The 19,148-nt window shown below is 38.5% G+C and overlaps 2 protein-coding genes across 17 annotated transcripts in view; one reads left to right on the top strand and one right to left on the bottom strand.

Annotated features, from left to right (window-relative positions):
• The window catches only part of MED12L (mediator complex subunit 12L), a 603,739-nt gene that overhangs the window by 476,742 nt on the left and 107,849 nt on the right, over nucleotides 1–19,148 (top strand). The gene's annotated exons all lie outside the window — the stretch shown is intronic.
• P2RY13 (purinergic receptor P2Y13) lies at nucleotides 11,666–15,130 on the bottom strand. The gene is made up of 2 exons (XM_072618338.1): nucleotides 15,061–15,130; nucleotides 11,666–14,531 (listed from the first exon to the last, which is right to left on the bottom strand). The coding sequence occupies exon 2, from the start codon at nucleotides 14,522–14,524 to the stop codon at nucleotides 13,514–13,516; it is 1,011 nt and encodes a 336-aa protein (XP_072474439.1). The 5' UTR covers nucleotides 14,525–14,531; nucleotides 15,061–15,130; the 3' UTR covers nucleotides 11,666–13,513.

The following is a 19,148-nucleotide window of genomic DNA, read 5'->3' on the forward strand; positions in this document are numbered from 1 at the left end:
ATGAAGAATTTTGAAGTGCTTTTACTATTCTAAGAAGAGGAAAAATATTCTACCTGCTACCAATAGCAATTGGGGACAGACCCAATGCAGATTCATTTTTAAATGATCATGTTTTCCACAAAAAACAACAACAAAAACCAGTTATTCAAGTGGAAGTCTTCAAATTCTGTTTTTCCCTGGCTTATTTAATTTTCAGTGATATTTTTCCTAAAGATTGACTCTTTCTTTTTTCAGGATTCCCTATAATTTTTTCTAGAAGAATTTCAGAAATTACTAAAGAGCAGGTGCTATCGACATATTCAATTTCATGCAGAAATGTTATTTCTTCAGTCAAGCTTGATCTGTCTGCATGATACATGACATCACAAACTTTGTGTCGTAGTTGTCAGGAAAATATTGAGGACAAGTTCCCTTTAGCACCTGCTTGGAGCAGTTTGCTTTCTGAAACACGAATTCCCTCACATTCCTACACGAGGAACTTTCCCCAAGTTTTATTATTATCATTATAATTATTAATTACTGTATTACATCAACAAAATTTATACAAGGACATTCTGTGATCTCTTTAGAACCTAGAATTCCTTAGAAATAGCATAATAGTAGGGTATTAAAAGAGAAATTAAGAGAAAAAATGAATATTTTAAAAATAAAATTAATTGGCATCTTTTATTTTTATATTGCCTAATCTTCTCCCTGTATTCCTCCTCTTTTGTATTCAGAGAGCATTCCATGTAATACTTTTATTTTAAAAGAAAGAAATAGGGGAGGGGGAATCAGCCAAACTATTTTACATACATACCTATCTTTACATATACATATATATTCAAAATGTACACACTTTTCTGTCAATATATATTCTATATATGTGTAAATTAGATATTATATGCAGTGTTCCATAGCCATTGATTCAGCACACTCGTTCACACTCACACAAACACACCCACCCTAGCAAAGAAGTAGGAAGTTGTCCTCTAGGGCAGTGTTTTTCAAAAAGAAAAATTCAAAAGGCAAGAAGATTCTGACTTACACTTCTGCAGTACACATATAATCATGGCAACCTAGCAAAAGGTTACGAAAGGGAAAAAAATTTAGAAAATAATACCTCAACCCCAGGCCATAAGCAGAAATTTTATTCAAATCTATAAGATGGGGCAGATCCATTTTCCTAGTGTGGTTTTTTGATTTTGTTTGTTTGCATTCATATTGTGTGGTCTGATTCATTATCTTCACAGATCTCTGGAAACCTTATTATTGCCCATTTAGAAGAGAAAGGTGGTGCCAAGTACTTCTCGACATCTCTCAACAAAACTGGGAGTTTTCCTAGTGGACCCCCAGACTGCCCTTCATTTTTTTCAATATGCCTCAGAGCTTTGTGTCTTTATAATGTGTTTGTGTCTCACTTTATCAAAATCTTCTCTTCCAGTAAGGATTTGATAAACTCATTCACATTTAGGTGTCAATGGCATCCCCTCCCTCATTTGCATTTTGGTAGTAGACAAAATCTTCAAAGGAATACATTTCTAATCATAGATTTTGAAGAGTTAATTATGTCTGTTGAGAGAATACTTTTGGTAGACAGCAGAGGGACTGCCTCTTACAGAACATAGGAGTGATACCCTTTTATGTTACACACACCATAAAACTTTCACTTTCCAAAAATGTGTTTGTTTCCTCGCTTGCAAAAGTAGTCCTAATTCAGTCCCATATGGTGTATATATAGGTGACACAAGGTCAATATCTTGTTTGGGTTTTCAGTGATTTCTTATCTAAGGAGATAGAAATCAGTGACCTTTGAAGCTCCTTCCATCACTCCAATTATATTGTTAATAGCCAGTGAATAAGTATGTTGGGAGCTGAGGGAAGGGAGTCTGGAAGATTAAGGGTAGAATTGAATTTGTTGTTTTTTTTTTAAATTGATGACGTTTCTATTTAAGTTAGCTTAATTTTTGAACATATTCCTCCTTTCCTATCCAATGAATAATATATATGTATGTATGTACATATGTGTGCATATGTGTGTGTGTGTGTGTGTGTGTATAAACAAAGCATTTTTTAAAAAACCAGTTCAGCAAAATCAACCAAAACCCAGTCTGATGGTACATGCATTTTCAAACTGAATTTTGCTACTTTAGCAATCTGGTAAACAAATACATTTGATTAAACTGAACAAAATTATGTTTTGTGTAGCATAAAACTTTCTTAGCTTTCGCTGCCACTGAAGCCAAGTAATGAAAAAGTTAATCTGAGAAAGCTTTAGTGTATTAATCACACCTTGCTACATGTCAAGTTGGAGCTTGTTAAAGCTGATCTCCCCAACATTATTAAAAAAAAAAAAAAGACAGCAGTGCACGTTGAGTCACGAAAGAATCACACGGCTTTGATGAAAAAAAAAACAGCTCCAAACCAGTCTAAAACTTTATTATTATTGAAAGAGAGAACGTACTCCATTTTTTTCTGCCCTGATGATGTTAGAGCAATTCTTCCAAGTTATAAGAACCCAGATGATTTCATTTTAGTAATTATCATGCTGCACAATACTGTTAAATGCAGGGAAGCTTTTAAGAAGAGTCAGGTTTGGCCATTCATTACCAACTCCAAATTTATTTTTACTGTCTGTTAGCCTCCTGGACAATGGGTGGTGCTACCGCAATCTCTAAATTTCTCTGAATACATTCTATTGTAATTTGATTTTGTTATACTGAGTTTAGTCTCTGGTGAGAACAGTTCAGCTCAATAACCACTTATTAAGTGCCTACTACATGCACTGATCATATTGGGGAGGGGTTGATGGGGCAAAGACAAAAATAAAAGGACACTACTCCCCAGGACTTTATGTCTCATTGGGGAGAAGGAAGATGCAACACGTTTGAAGATGAATAGTAGAAGGCAGTTCGATGGGAGAGAACATTACCAGTGTTGGTTGGTTTTATGAAAGAACTGACTCCTGAGCAGAGTCTTAAGGGAAGATAAAGATTACAAGAGGCAGGAACCTGCTTGAGTGAATGAACAAGAGAAGGAATGTTGAGTCCCAGGAACAGCTGGTAGCTGGTCTAACAGAAATGCTGTATGATGTGAGGTTGGTACTAGATGGTGAAGGGTCCAGAATGATGAACCAAAATACCCAGAAGTTTGCCAAGTATAGTTTCCAAGACAGGAGCTATTGGCCCTGGGGAGGATTCCATTCTGGGTTCCACACAGAAGGCGTAGTTTACAATCCTGCTTTTGAACCTACTCCTTTTGAAGTATAAAAATGTCTCCCTTATTTACATAGGTGGAGATTCCAAGGTCTTTGGTGGTTTTGTTTCTGCTTAGGAAGAGGTGTATTAAAGAAAGAGTAGTACATATGAGCTGAGTGATCTTGGACAAGTTAATTTACCTCTAGGTTCCTCATCTGTGAAGAGGGAAGTTGACCTGACACAGACTTCTGATATGGAAATGTGATACTACCTACCTTCTGATGGGGTTTGGGGGTGGTGATGAGCTCATGGTATAGAAGAAGACATAGCAAATATGTGGATTTGTTTAGCTTGACTGTTTATTAGTTAAAAGGATTGTGACTTTAAAAAATCCATATATTTAAAAAGTCACAAGAATCTTGTGACAAGACTTGAAGAGAAAATGAAACTTTGCACTAATAGGAAGTGGGGAAAAAACAACTTTTCCCAGTATGTTGACTCACTACCACAGGCTTAAAGACGAGGATAGACGTAACTGCATGGTAACATAAGAGGTCTGTCTTATTTAAATCAACCTCAGGCATGTTACTACAACAAAGACAAGGCTTTTTAAGACAGGATAGTAGGAACATTGGCTTAGAAATGGAAGGGGTCTTATAGGTCAGCTAGTCCAATCCCTACATTTTGGAGAAGAGCAACTTCCAAGAGATGTCCCACGCAGGTGGTAAGTGATAGAGTCATGATTTCAACCCAAGTCCCGTTGACTGCAAAGCCAGCACACTCTCCACTATACCTCACTGCCTTTCTGTAATTATTTGTAACATATCTGGGTCATCTCTCTCTTCTGCCATTTTTTTCCATGTGTAAAGCCATTGGAGAAGTTCCCAATACCCACTTTCTGAGCTTTTTCTTGTCTTTAATTGGTTTAAACCTTTTAATTATCCTGACTATTGTGAGACAGTATTGGGCCTCTTAGTTTATTGTCAAGGACATTTTTTTATCTTACTGTAGAATGTGTGGGGCCACCACTGGCTGCCTTGGCTCTAATGATATTCTGATACCTTGACTCCTTCAAGATTGCTGGTCTCTATGGATTAGTCTGCTTGCTGGTAATGTTTAGGAAAATGAAATGAACATCTTGAGGGCTAATTAATAAACACTGAATGTATTGGAGAGGGCTCTGAAGATGAAAACATGTCCCTATGTGCTACTCTTATTAAATAGAAAGATCTGATTATATTTTTTATGTGTTTTTGATAACTGTATTTCAGTTTCTTATATGAGCCAAAGTATCATATTCTGCACATCTAAAAACTTTTTTTTTTCTGAAAAGAAATCTGTAGGCTTCATCAGAGTACCAAAGGGATCCATGAAAAAGGTTAAGGACCTAGAGTTTAACCAATTAAAATTAAAGGCTGCAATTAAAATGTGGCCTTAGAATATATTCTTTCGTACTGCTCCTCCTCCTCCTTCCAAGCCTCCCTAAACCTAGAATGCATTCCCTCATGACTCCTGCCTTTTCAATCCTTCAAAGTACTACTTAAAGACCAACTTCTACATGAGACTTTCTGTGATCCCCTTCTCCTCAGATAATAGTTACACTTGCTCTTCAATCCATATACAGATATTGTATGCATTTTGATCTTGTTTTCTCCCAAATTCTGTAAGCACTGGAATTATTTCAATTCTGTGAACAGTGTGAGGCACATAGTAGGTGCTTAATAAATGCTTTTTGATTTGTTGATGCACCTGTGCCCTTAGACAGTGACTTGAGAGAGACTTAGCTTGGTGTAGCAGAAAAGGTGCTTGACTTTGAATCAAGAGAGACCTAGGTTTGAATCTCACCACAGACACTTAACTAGCTTTTTGATGATGGGCAACTTGCCCAGATCCTCCAAATCTCAGTTTACTTATTTGTATAATAAGGGTACAACCTCTAGTCCCTAACCACAGCCCTGTATGTAAAGCACTATATTCCAGAGGGAAAGGGTGCTATCCAAGCAAATAATTTTATAATTGGTGAGATGGTACTTCAAAAACTAAATTTATAATGGTGTAGCTGCCTTCCTTCTCCAGCCCCATGTGAGGATTCTTACTCATTTAGGAAATGCTTCTGATGCTCAGTTTACTTAGTTATAATTAGAGAGATAACTTTTTTGAGTATTATTTTGTGCCTGCTAATCGAACTTTCTAAATAAAGGTGGTGATCTCGTAGCTATCTCTTTTGTTCGAGTTTCATTCTAGGCGTGGCAAAAGTTCATAGACCCAGTAAAAAAGATTTTGTTTTTCCAAACTAGGTTGAAATAACTCAGGTTTAAAATAGCGTCAGCTTCTCCTTCTCCTTCCTCTCCTCTTCCTCTCTGTATTTTTCTTGCCCTCTTATTAATTTTGTTCTTTTTTCAGCCTTCATTATCTCTGGATCTTTCTATTAAGATGATGGAAGCTTTTTAAAAAAAAAAATAAGCGCACATAGTCTTCTATAAAAGGTTGACAGCACTCTTTTTCTGACAAGAGCTAAGCTCAGTTACTCTAGGGTTACACCCAACCATGTAATTTTTGTTTTACTATTGTGCCTATGAAATACGGAGAATGTTTGCAAGTTACTGAGTGGTACCAAAGCCAGCAAGTTTAGTGTCTGTTCTTAAGATCCTGTGTAAAGCTTATTTTACAATGTATTTATTACTGAATCTACAGCTTTTTTCTCCATGTCGGTAGTTTGGGCCAGACTTCTTTTTTTACAGGAAGGTAAAAGGAATTTATTATGCTCTCTGAAATAAAGGTCTATTTCCTTTAGAGCTAGAGCTGAACTGACTAGAGCCATCCCATCCCATTTTTAAAAAACTTTGTTTATTTCTCTATTTGACTTTGTTTGATGTACTCTAGTTTTGTTTTTTGAGACTATCCCTATCCTGCCTCGATTGGACGCAGAATGAGTACTCATGGTCCTGACCTAACTGCTGATCAGCACATAAACTCTGACTTATTCCATACACAGAGACCTAGTTTGGTGGAGCAGAAAGAGTGCTTGACTCTGAATCAGGAGAGACCTGGGTTTGAGTCTCATCATAGACACTTAACTAGCTTTGTGACAATAGGCAAGCTCACTCAGTTCCTCCAAACCTCAGTTTCCTTATTTGTAAAATAAGGGTACAACCTCTAGTTCCTAACCACAGCCATGTAAGGCACTATATTCCAGAGAGAATCCAATTCACTCCCTCCTTGGGCAGTCTGGTAACTTGCCTTTCCCAGAAGCTTACCATATTGGTGCCAGGCTTAGTGTGGACACCTCATGGGCATCAACCTTGCTACTCTCAAACTTAAGTGATCTGCCTGAGTCTCCCCACTACTGGGGAGTACAGATTGCTCCACTGTGCCTGGCCATTCACTTCGTTGTTCAGTCGTTTCAGTCATGTCCAACTCTTTGTGACCCCCATTTTGGAGTTTTCTTGGCAAAGATACTGAAGTGATATGGCATTTCTTTCTCCAGCTCATTTTACAGATGAGGAAATTGAGGCAAACAGGTTTAAGTGACTTGCCCAGAATCACACAACTGAGGCCAGATTTGAACTTGGAAAGATGAGTCTTGCTGATTCTAGGTCCAGCACTCTTCCCATTCTGCCACCTATCTGCCCAGAGTCAGGGAGACCTGAATTCACATCTAACCTCAACCCCTTACTAACTGTGTGTCTCTGGGCAACCACACTCTAAGCCTCAGATTCCTTTTCTGTAAAATGGAGCATATACCTCCCAGTGTTACTTCAAAGATCAAATGTGAGGATCAAATCCAATAACCCATGTAAAACTCTTTAAGTCTCTGTAGAAATGTTATTCTTTCATAAGCCCAGGGAATGTAACAAGAAAGATGATAGAGCATTATATTCTAGAATGCTAAGCACAAATGCATCAAAGCTTTCATTTAAAAGACTAAATTATGACTACACTTCCTTTTTTCTAGTTTCATTGCGTGAGAATTTTTTTGTATTTCAGCTGTATAACCCTTAATTTTAGTTTTAGACCTTCATTGAAGAACTGGGGTTATATATTCACTGACTGCCAGGAATTTCCAGTAAATCCACAAGTCACTGTGGATGTTGAACATATGTGTCTGGGACCTGAGGGTATGATACTTGATTGAGTACAATTGAGTGTAATTCTAAACTTCTCAGTAAAATCTTAGAAAAGACCAATTTGGGAAAAAAGCAACACAACCTTGTGTATGGGTCTGTCTGTCTTTATAAATGATTAAAGCTGCATTGGAGCCCAATTCTCTAAATGACATTCAGCAAATACTTCTTCAAAGAAGGAAAAACTTCAAACGTGAAATACGTATTAAAATGGATATTTTTCTCCTTCACAAGTTCTTGATGAGTATATGTTACAGTTGACTATGTTCAGCGGGAAAAATTAGCAAGATAATAACTTTGATATAGAACCTTCTACAATGCATTTTATTAGTTTTTTTAGAAGAATCAATTTTATTGAAAATTTTTTCTTTTTACATAGCCTAAAAATATCCATTTCCCTTCTCCTGGAGAAGAAATATGATTAGACAGTACTGCACTCCCATACACACTGCTTTTCAAAGGGATGTGTGTGGAGACAGGGTATCCGTGTAGATACTGAGATTGTTTTTCAGTCTGTTGATCACTATTGCTGATTTTGTTCCTTTATCTCTTAAAAAAAATGAGCATTAAAGTTGCCTTAAAATTCATGAGAGGAGGGGAAATTTTGAAATTCAAAATTTTGTGGAAGTAAATGTTGAAAATGGAAAATAAATTTTAAAAAATTAAAAAGACTACTTGAAACAAAAAAAAAATTCATTTATGTACCATGGAATGCTTCTTTTATTTCTAAACTAGATATGAAGCCCTGAAAAAAATGCAGACTTCTCCGTGTATGTTTGTTCCTTCCACTTTTGACAGTCTCCCACAAACGTGAGTTGAATTTCCCAGAGATCACCTTTGATGATGCTCAGAAGATCTGATTTTGATGGCTTTTTTCATTGTAGGAATTTTCCTGTTGCTGTTGTAGGCAGAGAGCAGATGGGTGGGGTCTCTTCTTTATGCTACTTAAGGACAACACCTATTTTTAGGGTTGTTTTTTTCTTCTTCTCTAAGTCATACAGATGCGTAGCCCCAAACTAGTGTTGGCCGAGGCACTGAAAAGCAAAAAAATACATACAGCTTGGAGAAATTGTACGAGTTTACAGTGTTCTCGGTACATGGTTGGGGAAATAAGTTCAATTCATAAAAATGAGCACTATCCTATGTTTAAGATGCATTGTGCCAACTGGGAACGCAAAGATCGAGACAAAATCGCCTCTACTCTCCTGGTATTTAAATTCTATTGGGAGATACGAGAAAAATAATTTGAGGAGGGAGAGAACCTTTGCTAGTCTGGTGAAGCCTATGGGCCCCTTCTCAGAATCATGTTTTTCAGTGTATAAAATTAAATACTACACAGAATTACAAAGGAAACAAATTATTGTTGAGGTACAGTTATCAAAATAGAAACAGAGTTCTCAGATACCGGGTTAAGAACTTCTAAATCAGGAAAGAATTTCTGTGGAAAATGGCACCTGGATAGACCCTCCCAGGAAGCCAAGAATTCCAAGAAGTGAACCCTAGGCAGCCCGTACAAATTCTAGAGGCTTGAGATAGAATGCTTAATTGAGTAAATAACAAATAGAACAGTTGGGCTGGAGTGCTGAGTGTGTGAACCATAGCCATCTAGAATAAGTCTGGAACGTTGAGTCCAGAGGACTTTAAATATTATTAAATATTCTAATGTCATTAAATTTATTTAATTAAATATTATTAAATTTAGCATTTCAATATCGTTACTAAATTTGATATTTTAGTTTATGAGTTTGTATTTTCTCCTAGAGACAGGAACCAACAAAGTTGGCTGATCGCTAATTTTAAAACTACTGTCCTCATAAAAGCTTATTTTTGTTTTATTTTTTTAATATTATTTTTATTTTGTGAAATATTTACCAATTATGTATAAAAAAATTTTCATTTTTTTAAATTTTGAGTTCTAAATTTTCTCCCTTTTTCCCATCCCCTCTCCTCTCCTTGAAAAGGCAATTTGATAGTGATTATCCATATGGAGTCATGCAGACTATATTTCCATATTAGTCAAGTTACAAAAGAAAACACAGACAAAAAAAAAAAGTAAAAATAGCATGCTTCTGTTTGCATTCCTCAGTACTCTCTCTGTAAGTGGATAGCATTTTTCATCATATATTCTTTGGACTCATTATAATATACTTTGAAAAATAAATAACTTCTTCCATGACATTAAATCATCTTGTAGGTATACTTAAGTGAAACATACACCTATCTATTCAGTGCCTGCTATGTGCCAGGGATCCAAAGAAAGGCAAAAGACCATCCGTGCTGTCAAGGAGCACACAGTCTAATCAGGGAGACAAGCAAACAACTATGTGCAAACAGGGTATATACACAAGATTAATGGGAGATAATCTCAGGGATGGCTCGAACATTAAAGAAGGACTTCTAAGGTCATGAAATATCTTCCCAGAGTATAAATTAACAAGGCATCTAGCCAAGTATTAAAGACTCCATTTGCACAATTTATCTTTTGGTTCTTCATCTTCTGTCTGTAGTCATTTAACTTTAATTTTAGTCAAAAAAATTTAGTCAAACATGACTTTATCATGGTGATGTCATTTTGGTCCTCTTGAGAATGAAAGACAACCATAGTCAGTTAACTAATTTTTCCCCCAATTTGATTTAAAAATACTGTGATGTCAATTTGATTTTAACCACGATCAAGCCTGCGTGAAGTGGAATCTTTTATACATAAATTTTCTCCCTACTGCTACATGAGTGCATTAAAGTTAGTGGCGGGGGGGAACTCACTTCTGCACATGGGTGAAGAGAGAGAAACAGTGAAATGACAGTTCAGCAAACAAGCAAGGATAGGAGCCGATGAGATAATAATGTTGCATCACACCAGGTAGCTCATTTATTTGGACAAGTGTGCTTCAGATTTAATTATTTATGTTACGTTTGAAGCATACCACTCAATGTGTATAATACACTTGGGAAATAAAGGGAATGTGGGCTTCACAACGTCATACCTCACATCCCAGTTATCTTGACTGAATTGCTGTGGACAGCTAGACCAGCACTGTGACAGAGAACAGGTAAAAATGAAGAAGACTGGGGCACTGTCTCAGGGAAAAGTTTAGTGGTTTTGATTTATAAATTTTATAAATTGACATAAAGGAACTAGAACATTTAATTAGTGAAATCATCTACACATCTCCAATAGGGGTATCTTTTAATCAGGCATTCAATAGATGACCTCAACACATACTTAGGTTACTTATTAAAAGAAATTCAAGTATTCCCTTAATAACAGTAATCAATCAATAAAAAAAATTAAGTGACTCCTGTGTACCATGAATAGAGCAGCTAGGTAGCACCCATAGTGCATGGAGTATGAGGTTTAGAATCAGAAGATTCATCTTGAGTTCAAATCTGACCTCAGACATTTACTGGCTGTTTGACCCTGAACAAGTCACTTAACCCTGTTTGCCTCAGTTTTGGCATGTGTAAAATGAGCTGGAGAAGGAAATGACAAGCCGCTCTTGGTATCTTTACCAAGAAAACCCCAAATAGGGTCACAAAGAGTCAGACACAACAGAAGCTACTCAACAATAATAACATGCTATATATTATTTTTACAATAATCATAGCTGATTGTTGCATAGCACCTTAAGATTTGCAATGCACTTTAGAAACATCTTTTTGGACTCTTAGCCATACTCCTTTGAGGCGTGCCATCTCATACCCATTTTGTGGATGGGGAAATTAAAGCTCAGAACCCTGACACAACTTGCCTGGGAGGACTGGTTATAGTAGCGTGCTTTTTGAATCATGGTCTCTCCTGACTCCAGGATCAGGGTTCAGTTCATTAAACCACACTGCTGTGTGGACCTCCTTTGATCTCTGTCTCTTTCCCAGTTAGGTCGTTTTAGACTCCCCAGACTAGTAAAACTTGTGTCTAAGGTAATAGTAAATATCACAATGACGATTTATTTTAGATTGCACTTTTTTATGCCAAGAAGCAAAGGAAGTTTTTCCACAATCCTTGAAACTATTTTTAGTACGTGGTTGGTGAATATATTATCTCTATGTCATTGCCACAGACTGCCTACTGTTTTCACAGTTACAAAGACAATACAATACCACCATGTTAGCATATCACAGGCCACTGGTTTTGCCTTTGGATTCTCCAAAATATTTTACTAGTGAAGAGAAGTTTTCTTTTGTGCTTCTGGGGGTGTGTGTGTGTGTGTGTGTGTGTGTGTGTGTGTGTGTGTGTGTGTGTGTGTGCGTGCGTGCGTGTGTGCGTGCGTGTGTGTGTGTGTGTGTGTGTGTGATGGGGGGAAGAGGACAGAGAGATTTCCTAGCTTACGCGTCATATCCTTCTCTTCAGACACTAATTCATTCCAATACAATTCAACAAATGTTTATTAAGCACATAATATATACACGTTATTACATTAGGTTCTGGAGACACAAAGGAAAAAATTGAAAAACAGTCCCTGACCATAAGGATCTGGGGGAGAAGGGGAGAGTAGCCTCAAAGGATACAACATGTAAAAAGACCTGGAGTCAGGAAGACTCATCTTCCTGAGTTCAAATCTGGCCTCAGTTACTTAAGAGCTGTCACTTAGCCCTGTTTGCCTCAGTTTCCTCCTATGTAAAATGACAAACCACTCCAAATATCTTTGGCAAGAAAACCCCAAATAAGGCAGAAAAGAATTGGATAAAACTGAACAATAATGACAACAACATATATGGTCATTTGAAGAAGGAGCAAGTGTAAACAACTGGGTTGTGGGAGTAGAGGGAAAGATGAGAAATGGCTTTCCTTTGGAGTGAAAATCTGAACTGAATTTTGAAGTGGATTAGGGATCCTAAGAAGTAGAGGTTAGGTTGGTAAATAATCCATTTGAGGTATGGAGGTTGGGGAAAGAATACCTAATAATTATTAAGAAGTCAGTTTCTTCTAACCAAGTCCATTTGGGTTTTCTATTTTTTTAAAAAAGCAAACAGACAATAAACAGCTGTCAGCTTGGATTAGTGAAAAGAGCTCTGAATCTTTAATCAAAGGACCTGAGTTCAAGTGCTGAATTTTCTTCTCCTTACTGACCATGTAACATTGGATAAAGTCCCTTAACCTCACTGGGCCTCAGTTTCCTCATCTGCAAAATGACAGTGTTGCACTCAATGACCTCTAAAGTCCTCTATGAATCTAACATTCCATGATCTAGAATTATCCCATTTTTGTGGATTACCAAAATAATAAAGGGTTTGGTCTCTTCTGAAATTTCATTTCCATCCATGCATGATACTAGAGGTTGGGATAGAAAGAGGACAAAGCAACTGTTCCTGCCTCAAGGAGATACAGTCTAATAGCAGGAAAACAACATGTGCACAGAGAAGGATATTTAAGCTGGATCATATGGTCATAGGTCTAGAGAGGCAAGGGGCCTCAGAAGTCACCAACTCCAGCTCCATTATTTTGTAGATGAGGTAGCCTAAGTGATTTGTCTAAGCCCTCATAAGTATTGTGTGTCACTAGAGGAGGAGTTGGGGGAAGAGACCCTTAACAACCAGAGAAATTGAGGCAGACATTCAGTTATAGGAGCAGTATGTATGTTTGTTAAAAAAACTAGAGATAGAAGCTTTTAGAGAAGTAATTACACCCACTGGACTCTGGCAGATACAGGGAGATGTAGAACTGAGCACAGATAACAAAAAAAGTCCTTTGTCTGTAACATATGGATTCACCAGAAGAGCCACCAGTGGGAAGTAGTACACCAAGAGAATTTCAAAGTTTTAGAGAGAATGCGATGATCATTCTAGGGGTATAACTCTCAACAAACTAAGCCTTCCCCCAATATTTTAATGCTATGGTTTTATTTTAAGTTGGAAGTAACCTTTAGTGGTCAAATGTTCTCTTGAGAACTAAATCTTTGCATATAATCAACACTTTCTCAGAGGGAGTAACTTTGTTTTCCTTCCCAAGTCTAATGAACAATTGCTTTCATTTGAATCAACCCTTTCTTCATATGTAGCATTCAGAAGTTAAAATTAACTGTATCCTTTCTGTGCAACATGCATGAAAATCAAGTAATAGCAGAACACATACATTCCAGTCATATCATCCCCTTCCCCCGCCCCAACACTTTGCTTTAACCCTTAAATTCCATTTCCCCAACCAAAGCAGGTAAAACTGTGCTCCAACATTTCTTCCAAGCCCCCACTCTCAATGGGAGTTACTCACAAATTCTGTCAACTTAAAGTTATGTTATCAGTTTGACTGGTGGCATTTTCTTGGCTCGTCCTTGTCATTTTCCCCACACAGGGCAGCCTTTCTGTGAATTTCCTACATAAGAATATGTAGATCAGGGGATCCATGCAGATGTTGGTAGTAGCCAAGAAGAGAGTGGCTTCCTTAGCCAGGAACAGCTGGTTCTGCACAGCACAATTGGTCTTGCTGTTGTTGGTCTGGCTGTGAGTGTAGGGGACCCTTGCAAAGTGGAAAGGGGCAAAGCACACAAAGAAGACGGCCACGACAATGAAGACTTTGCCTTCTAGATTTTTTTTGCTTCTGGCATCTTTACTTTTGGACTTTCTGAAGGACTCATAGACCTTCTTGGCAATCACCACATAAAACAGAAACATAAGGGAAAAAACAGTCCAGAAGATAAACTGACACACATAATTGACTACTTTGTGCCACATAAGGCCTGGGGGGCCCTTTAGGGAAGCACACTTTTTTACTGATTGCGGTGTGGCTTCCTTGTTAGATAATATCATATTCGGCAAGGAGAGGAAGAACAAGGAAAGCCAAACCAGTATAGAAAGGATTTGGGCAAAACGAGGCTTCTGCACGCAGAATTTGCCAAAGGGCCGGACGATCTTGAGGAAGCGGTCAAAAGCTATGAGTCCAAGTAAGATGATGCCAATGTACATGGTCTCGTAAAAGATCACTGCTGAGAAACGACAAACAAAAGCTCGGATTTGCCAGGGTCCAATGTTTGCATCCGAGAGAATTTTGAAAGGAAGTGTCAGAGTCATTATCAAATCTGCCACCAGGGTGTTTTTAAGGTAGACTATGAAAGTGGAGGAGCTGGGGATCCTAAAGAAAACCCATAAAGCCAAGCTGTTCAGTAGCATCCCAGCCAAGAATACAGTGGTGTACAGGGCTGGGAAGACCAAATGAGTAATCCGGGTGTCTCTGGGGCAACGGTCAGTGGAGTTGAGGGATCCGTTGGTGAGTTGAAGGAATGTGGCATTCATGGTTCAGCTGTAAAAACAGCAACAAAATGGAAGAGAAGTTAGTGATTTCGAAAGTCGCATAGCCACTACAGACTGACTGCCCCTTTGCTGAACGTTTACTGCCTTGTAGTTGGAAGACCCATTAAACGGGAGCTAGTGACCTCGTGCACCTTCACCTTTAAAACACAAGTTCTTTCTAGGAAAAGAAAATCTTGTTGCCTAGTCAGGTGGCAAATATATCTAAGTTATTAGTGCAAGTTATTTAGTTCTTCTAGCATTCATATCTGAATTGTAGCTTTATAACTCCTTCCCATGTTCATCAGGATGGTCCATTTATAAGGAATGACTCCGTACTGTCTCAAAGACCCTGGTGGAGAGATAGCAATCCATGTGGGTTCCTCAAACAGAGCTACATTTATACCACCAGTCTCTGGATTCGTGCCACCAATCTGTGGATTGTAGAATGTTAATTTTACAACATTTTTACTTAAAGCATATTACATACTTTACTAACATACATAATCAGTTGCAAAGGAAGTTTTAAAAAAAGTAATCACCTTTTCTTGGAAGAGTGCTGTTTGGCTCTATATTATCACAAGGCAGCAGAGGTTTCTTCAGGGAGAAGAATGAAGTGTGCAACAAAATTACTTAGTCTGCTTTCTTATACTGGGTTTCCTTCCTCATTTGTACCCAAGTGTGGTCTTGTCACTGGATCTCTTTAGTTTTGGGTTTTTTTTAAAACAAAATTTTGGGTTATTTAAAGAAGAATTATGCATATTTCCCATAAGCTACCAGTATCTCAAGAAATCAGTAATTTTGAAGCCACTTTGCTGTCATGGAATCAATTATTAGCAAGTTTATTCATCTCTCTGACTGTCAGAGAGGGAGCAGTTGAAGGGCAGAGTGGATAAAGCACTGAGTCTGGAATTCAAATCCAGCCTCAGACATTTACTTCACCCTGTTGGCCTCAGTTTCCTCATCAGTAAAATGAGCTGGAGAAGGAAATAGCAAACCACCCCAGTGTCTTTTCCAGGAATCCCAGAGGGGTCATGAGGAGTTAGACATGACTAGATTGAACAGCAATGACTGACTCCCATGTTTGGGGCCAGCAAGGGAGAGTATCTGAACAGTCTTTGAAATGTAGCATCATAAGCCTGTGTTCTTTAAGGACTCTCGCAATATCATCCCAATTCTTATATCATTTATTTCTCCCACATTACCCCAAAACTTTTTATTCATTCTTCATTCATGATCAATTCTGTGCATGAACAGAGATGGAGAAGATAATGTATCTCCCTGACTGGGCCCACTACAAATTTATGTTAATCTCAACTTAACCTTTACTACAACAAGGCAGTTCTGTCATTTCTAATTGATTCACTATCTCAATTTTCATGGCATGTGTTCTGGCCCTCCCATGGCATCCCCTACCACCTCACTTTCCAGTTGAGGACTTCACTACAACTGAGACTATTAGGGGTCAATAGCTCCCGCTTCCCTCCCTGCCCCATCTCACATCATTCATACATACTTCCCCATGTTTTCCTCCTAGATCTCAGATAAGAGGTGTTCCTTCTTTTCATCAAAGCTGACCTCTCTACATGCACTTGACCCCACTGAATCCAGTAGTTAGTCATTCCAGCCATATCCTACTCTTCATGATCCCATTTTCTAGGCAAACATACTAGAGTGCCTTTTCCTTCTCCAGCTTATTTTACAGATGAGGAAACTGAGGCAAACAGGGTGAAGTATCTTGTCCAGGATCATACTTATAAGTGTCTGAGGTCAGATTTGTCTTTCCTGACTCCAGACCCAGCGCTCTATCCTGTCTGCCACCTAGCTGCCCTGGACTCTTTAGCAAATGGTTCTTCACTATCCTCTCCCTTCTCTCTTATCTTCAACCTTTCCCTTTCTATTGACCATTTCTCTGCTGCTGACAAACTTTCCTGTGTCTCCCTATCCCTCAAAAAAACTTTCACTTGATCCTACCATCCTTGCCAGCTATCACCCTGTATATCACCCTATATATCACCCTGCTTATAGTGGCTAGATTCCTTAAAGTCATCTACATACTTCCTTGTCATTCTCTCATTCTCTTCTGAATCATTTTTAATATGATGCTGACCTCATCATTCAGCTTAAAAGGCTCTCTCCAAAGTGAAGAATGATCTCTCAATGGCCAAATCTAAAGCCCTTTGTGTAGACTTCTTTATCCCTTTTCAGTGTTTGACATTGTCTATCACCTTCTCATCCTGGTTTCTCTTTCCTGTCTAGGTCTTCACAGTTCTGTTCTCTCCTGGTTCCCCTCCTCTCTGTCTGATCGTTCTTTCTGTCTCCTTTGCCAGCTTATCATCTATGTCATGTCCACGAACCAAGGGCATCCCAAAAGACTCTGTCCTGGGCCCTTTTTGGCATACGCTGTCTTATCAGCTTCCATGGGTCCAATTACCATCTCCATGCAGGTGATTCTGAGATCTATATTATATGCATTGCCTTGGCCTCTCTACAGTCACATAACTCTAGGTGCCCTTTGGACATCTCAGACCGGATGTTTCATAGTTATCCCAAACTCATCTTGTCCAAAATATATCTCATTACCTCAAAACCTTTCCCTTTTCTAAACTTTTTCCTCATTACTGTTGATGGCACCACCATCTTCCCAGCCTTATATCTTAGGTCTCATCCTTGACTCCTCACCATTACTCATCTCATATATCCAATATGTAGTCAAGTCTTGTTTCTACTCTGAATATTCAGACCACTCTAACTTTACAATATCTCTTGTATATGGCGCTTTCTGTCCACTTTCACAGCTATCACCCTGGTAAAGGCCTTGTTGTTCCAACAACATTTTAACTGATCTTTAATCTCACCTAGATTTGTTTCAATACTGTTTTAGCTTGCTTCCCTGCCTTATCTCTCCCCACTCTAATGTCCATATTATCACCCTCCTCCGCAAACTCTGTTGATTGCATGATAGAACATAAAATCCCCTGGCATTCAGAATTCTTCCATTTCCAGTCTTCTTATACTTTATTCCTCTCTACATGCGCTTTCTTTGATCCTCTACACTAACTTTCTTGCTTCATAATGCTCCATCTCCCTCCTCCATTACTTTGCCTTGGCTGTCCGTCATGCTTAGAATCCTCTCCCCTCTCCCCTCTGCTCCTTGAATTCCATGGCCTGGTTTCTAGACTTCATTCTAATCCCTCTCTCTAGTAATCTTTCTCAGCCCCAGTTACTAATACCTTCCCTCTCAGGTTACCTTCCATCTATCTACCCTGATCTGAACCAATTTATGTACATGGAGTTCCCCCACCCCTGTCCAATGTAAATTACCTTCTTGGTATCTCAAGTGTGGGCCATCTCCAGTTATCTTGATCTATATCTGGCCCCTGGTCCTCTCCAGATGACTCTGGAGGAGAAAGTGAGGCTGGTGACTTTGTACAGCCTTGCCTCACTTAAATCCAGTTCACTTGCTTGTGATGTCACGGTCCTCTTAGAGAATGAAGTAGAAACAACAGTGCTTTCACAGTGTCCAGCATATAGCAGGCATTTAATAACTGCTTTTTGACTGACTACATGTCATTGTGCTGAGAACTGACAGCTCTCTGCCAGGTTCCTGTGATCCTGTGCTCTGCATTCATTCATCACTATGTATAGGATGTATGAGACTTCAGGGGTTCTCTCAGCCTTCAGCCACCTTAGTTCTATAGACTTTGTCTTTCACATCTCATCAGGCTCCAAAGAGCTAGCTGGGACTGTATCCTGAGCACAGGAAGGCCTATTAGGAAACTCTTATGGGAAAAGAGCAAATTGCTATGCTGCTATGCAGAATAGAAGGGAAGAGGAAGTCAGAGGCTCTCTTAGGAAAGTATGCAGCTCCTTAATCTGTTTCACTTAGTATTTCTTGAAAGCAGATAGCAGCAGCATGAAAGGGCAGAGAGACTGTGATCAGACCATGATGAATTGGTGCCACTTAGTACAGGAAGCATGTCTGGGTTTGATTCAACGATATTTCAGGGACCCTCCAAGAATTTTCAGAGTGAGATTTTAGTATTTCATGAGTTACTTGTATCTTACTGATCTTTATGTTCAGCAGGACAAGGCATATAAGGGGTGTGGGCAGATGCCTAGTAGATGTGGATAGTCTTTGAAGCGATCTATTATGTCTGACATTTGGGGGCCTTAAGTAATTAGGTCAAAATGTTTTGGTTTTAAAAAAAGGATTATGGCACGACTTCTTAGCTTTTTGTTCATTTTTTATGAAATATAGAATAAAATTACATTTTGCTCTAAAGATGGTAGTTTTAAAAATCTTAAGCAGGTAAAGGAATGAACATTGTAAGCCACTCACCCCCACCATACATCCCACTTTGTTAGGTTGTTGAAGACTATAATTTTGTTCACTGTTCTAAGAGGAAATCCTTTTGAAAATGCTTTCATAATTTGAGAAAAACGGGGAAATCACATTTCAGTCACATTTCAAAATGCCACAGGGTGGGAAATGGGCCCTCAAAAAAGGAACTGACTTAAGGGTAGTCATCTACAATAGTTTTAAGCAATGACCTTTTGGGAGGATAACTTTTAAAGGGAAGGCATGCTCAAAGTATTTCTAAGCCAGTTGGACAGTAAATTGGTCTCT

This window comes from Notamacropus eugenii, chromosome 6, assembly GCF_028372415.1.
Source record: "Notamacropus eugenii isolate mMacEug1 chromosome 6, mMacEug1.pri_v2, whole genome shotgun sequence".
Classification (NCBI taxonomy): domain Eukaryota; kingdom Metazoa; phylum Chordata; class Mammalia; order Diprotodontia; family Macropodidae; genus Notamacropus; species Notamacropus eugenii.

Coding starts and splice junctions, on each gene's coding strand:
- P2RY13 (XM_072618338.1), bottom strand. CDS start 14,524: ATGAATGCCACATTCCTTCAACTCACCAACGGATCCCTCAACTCCACT.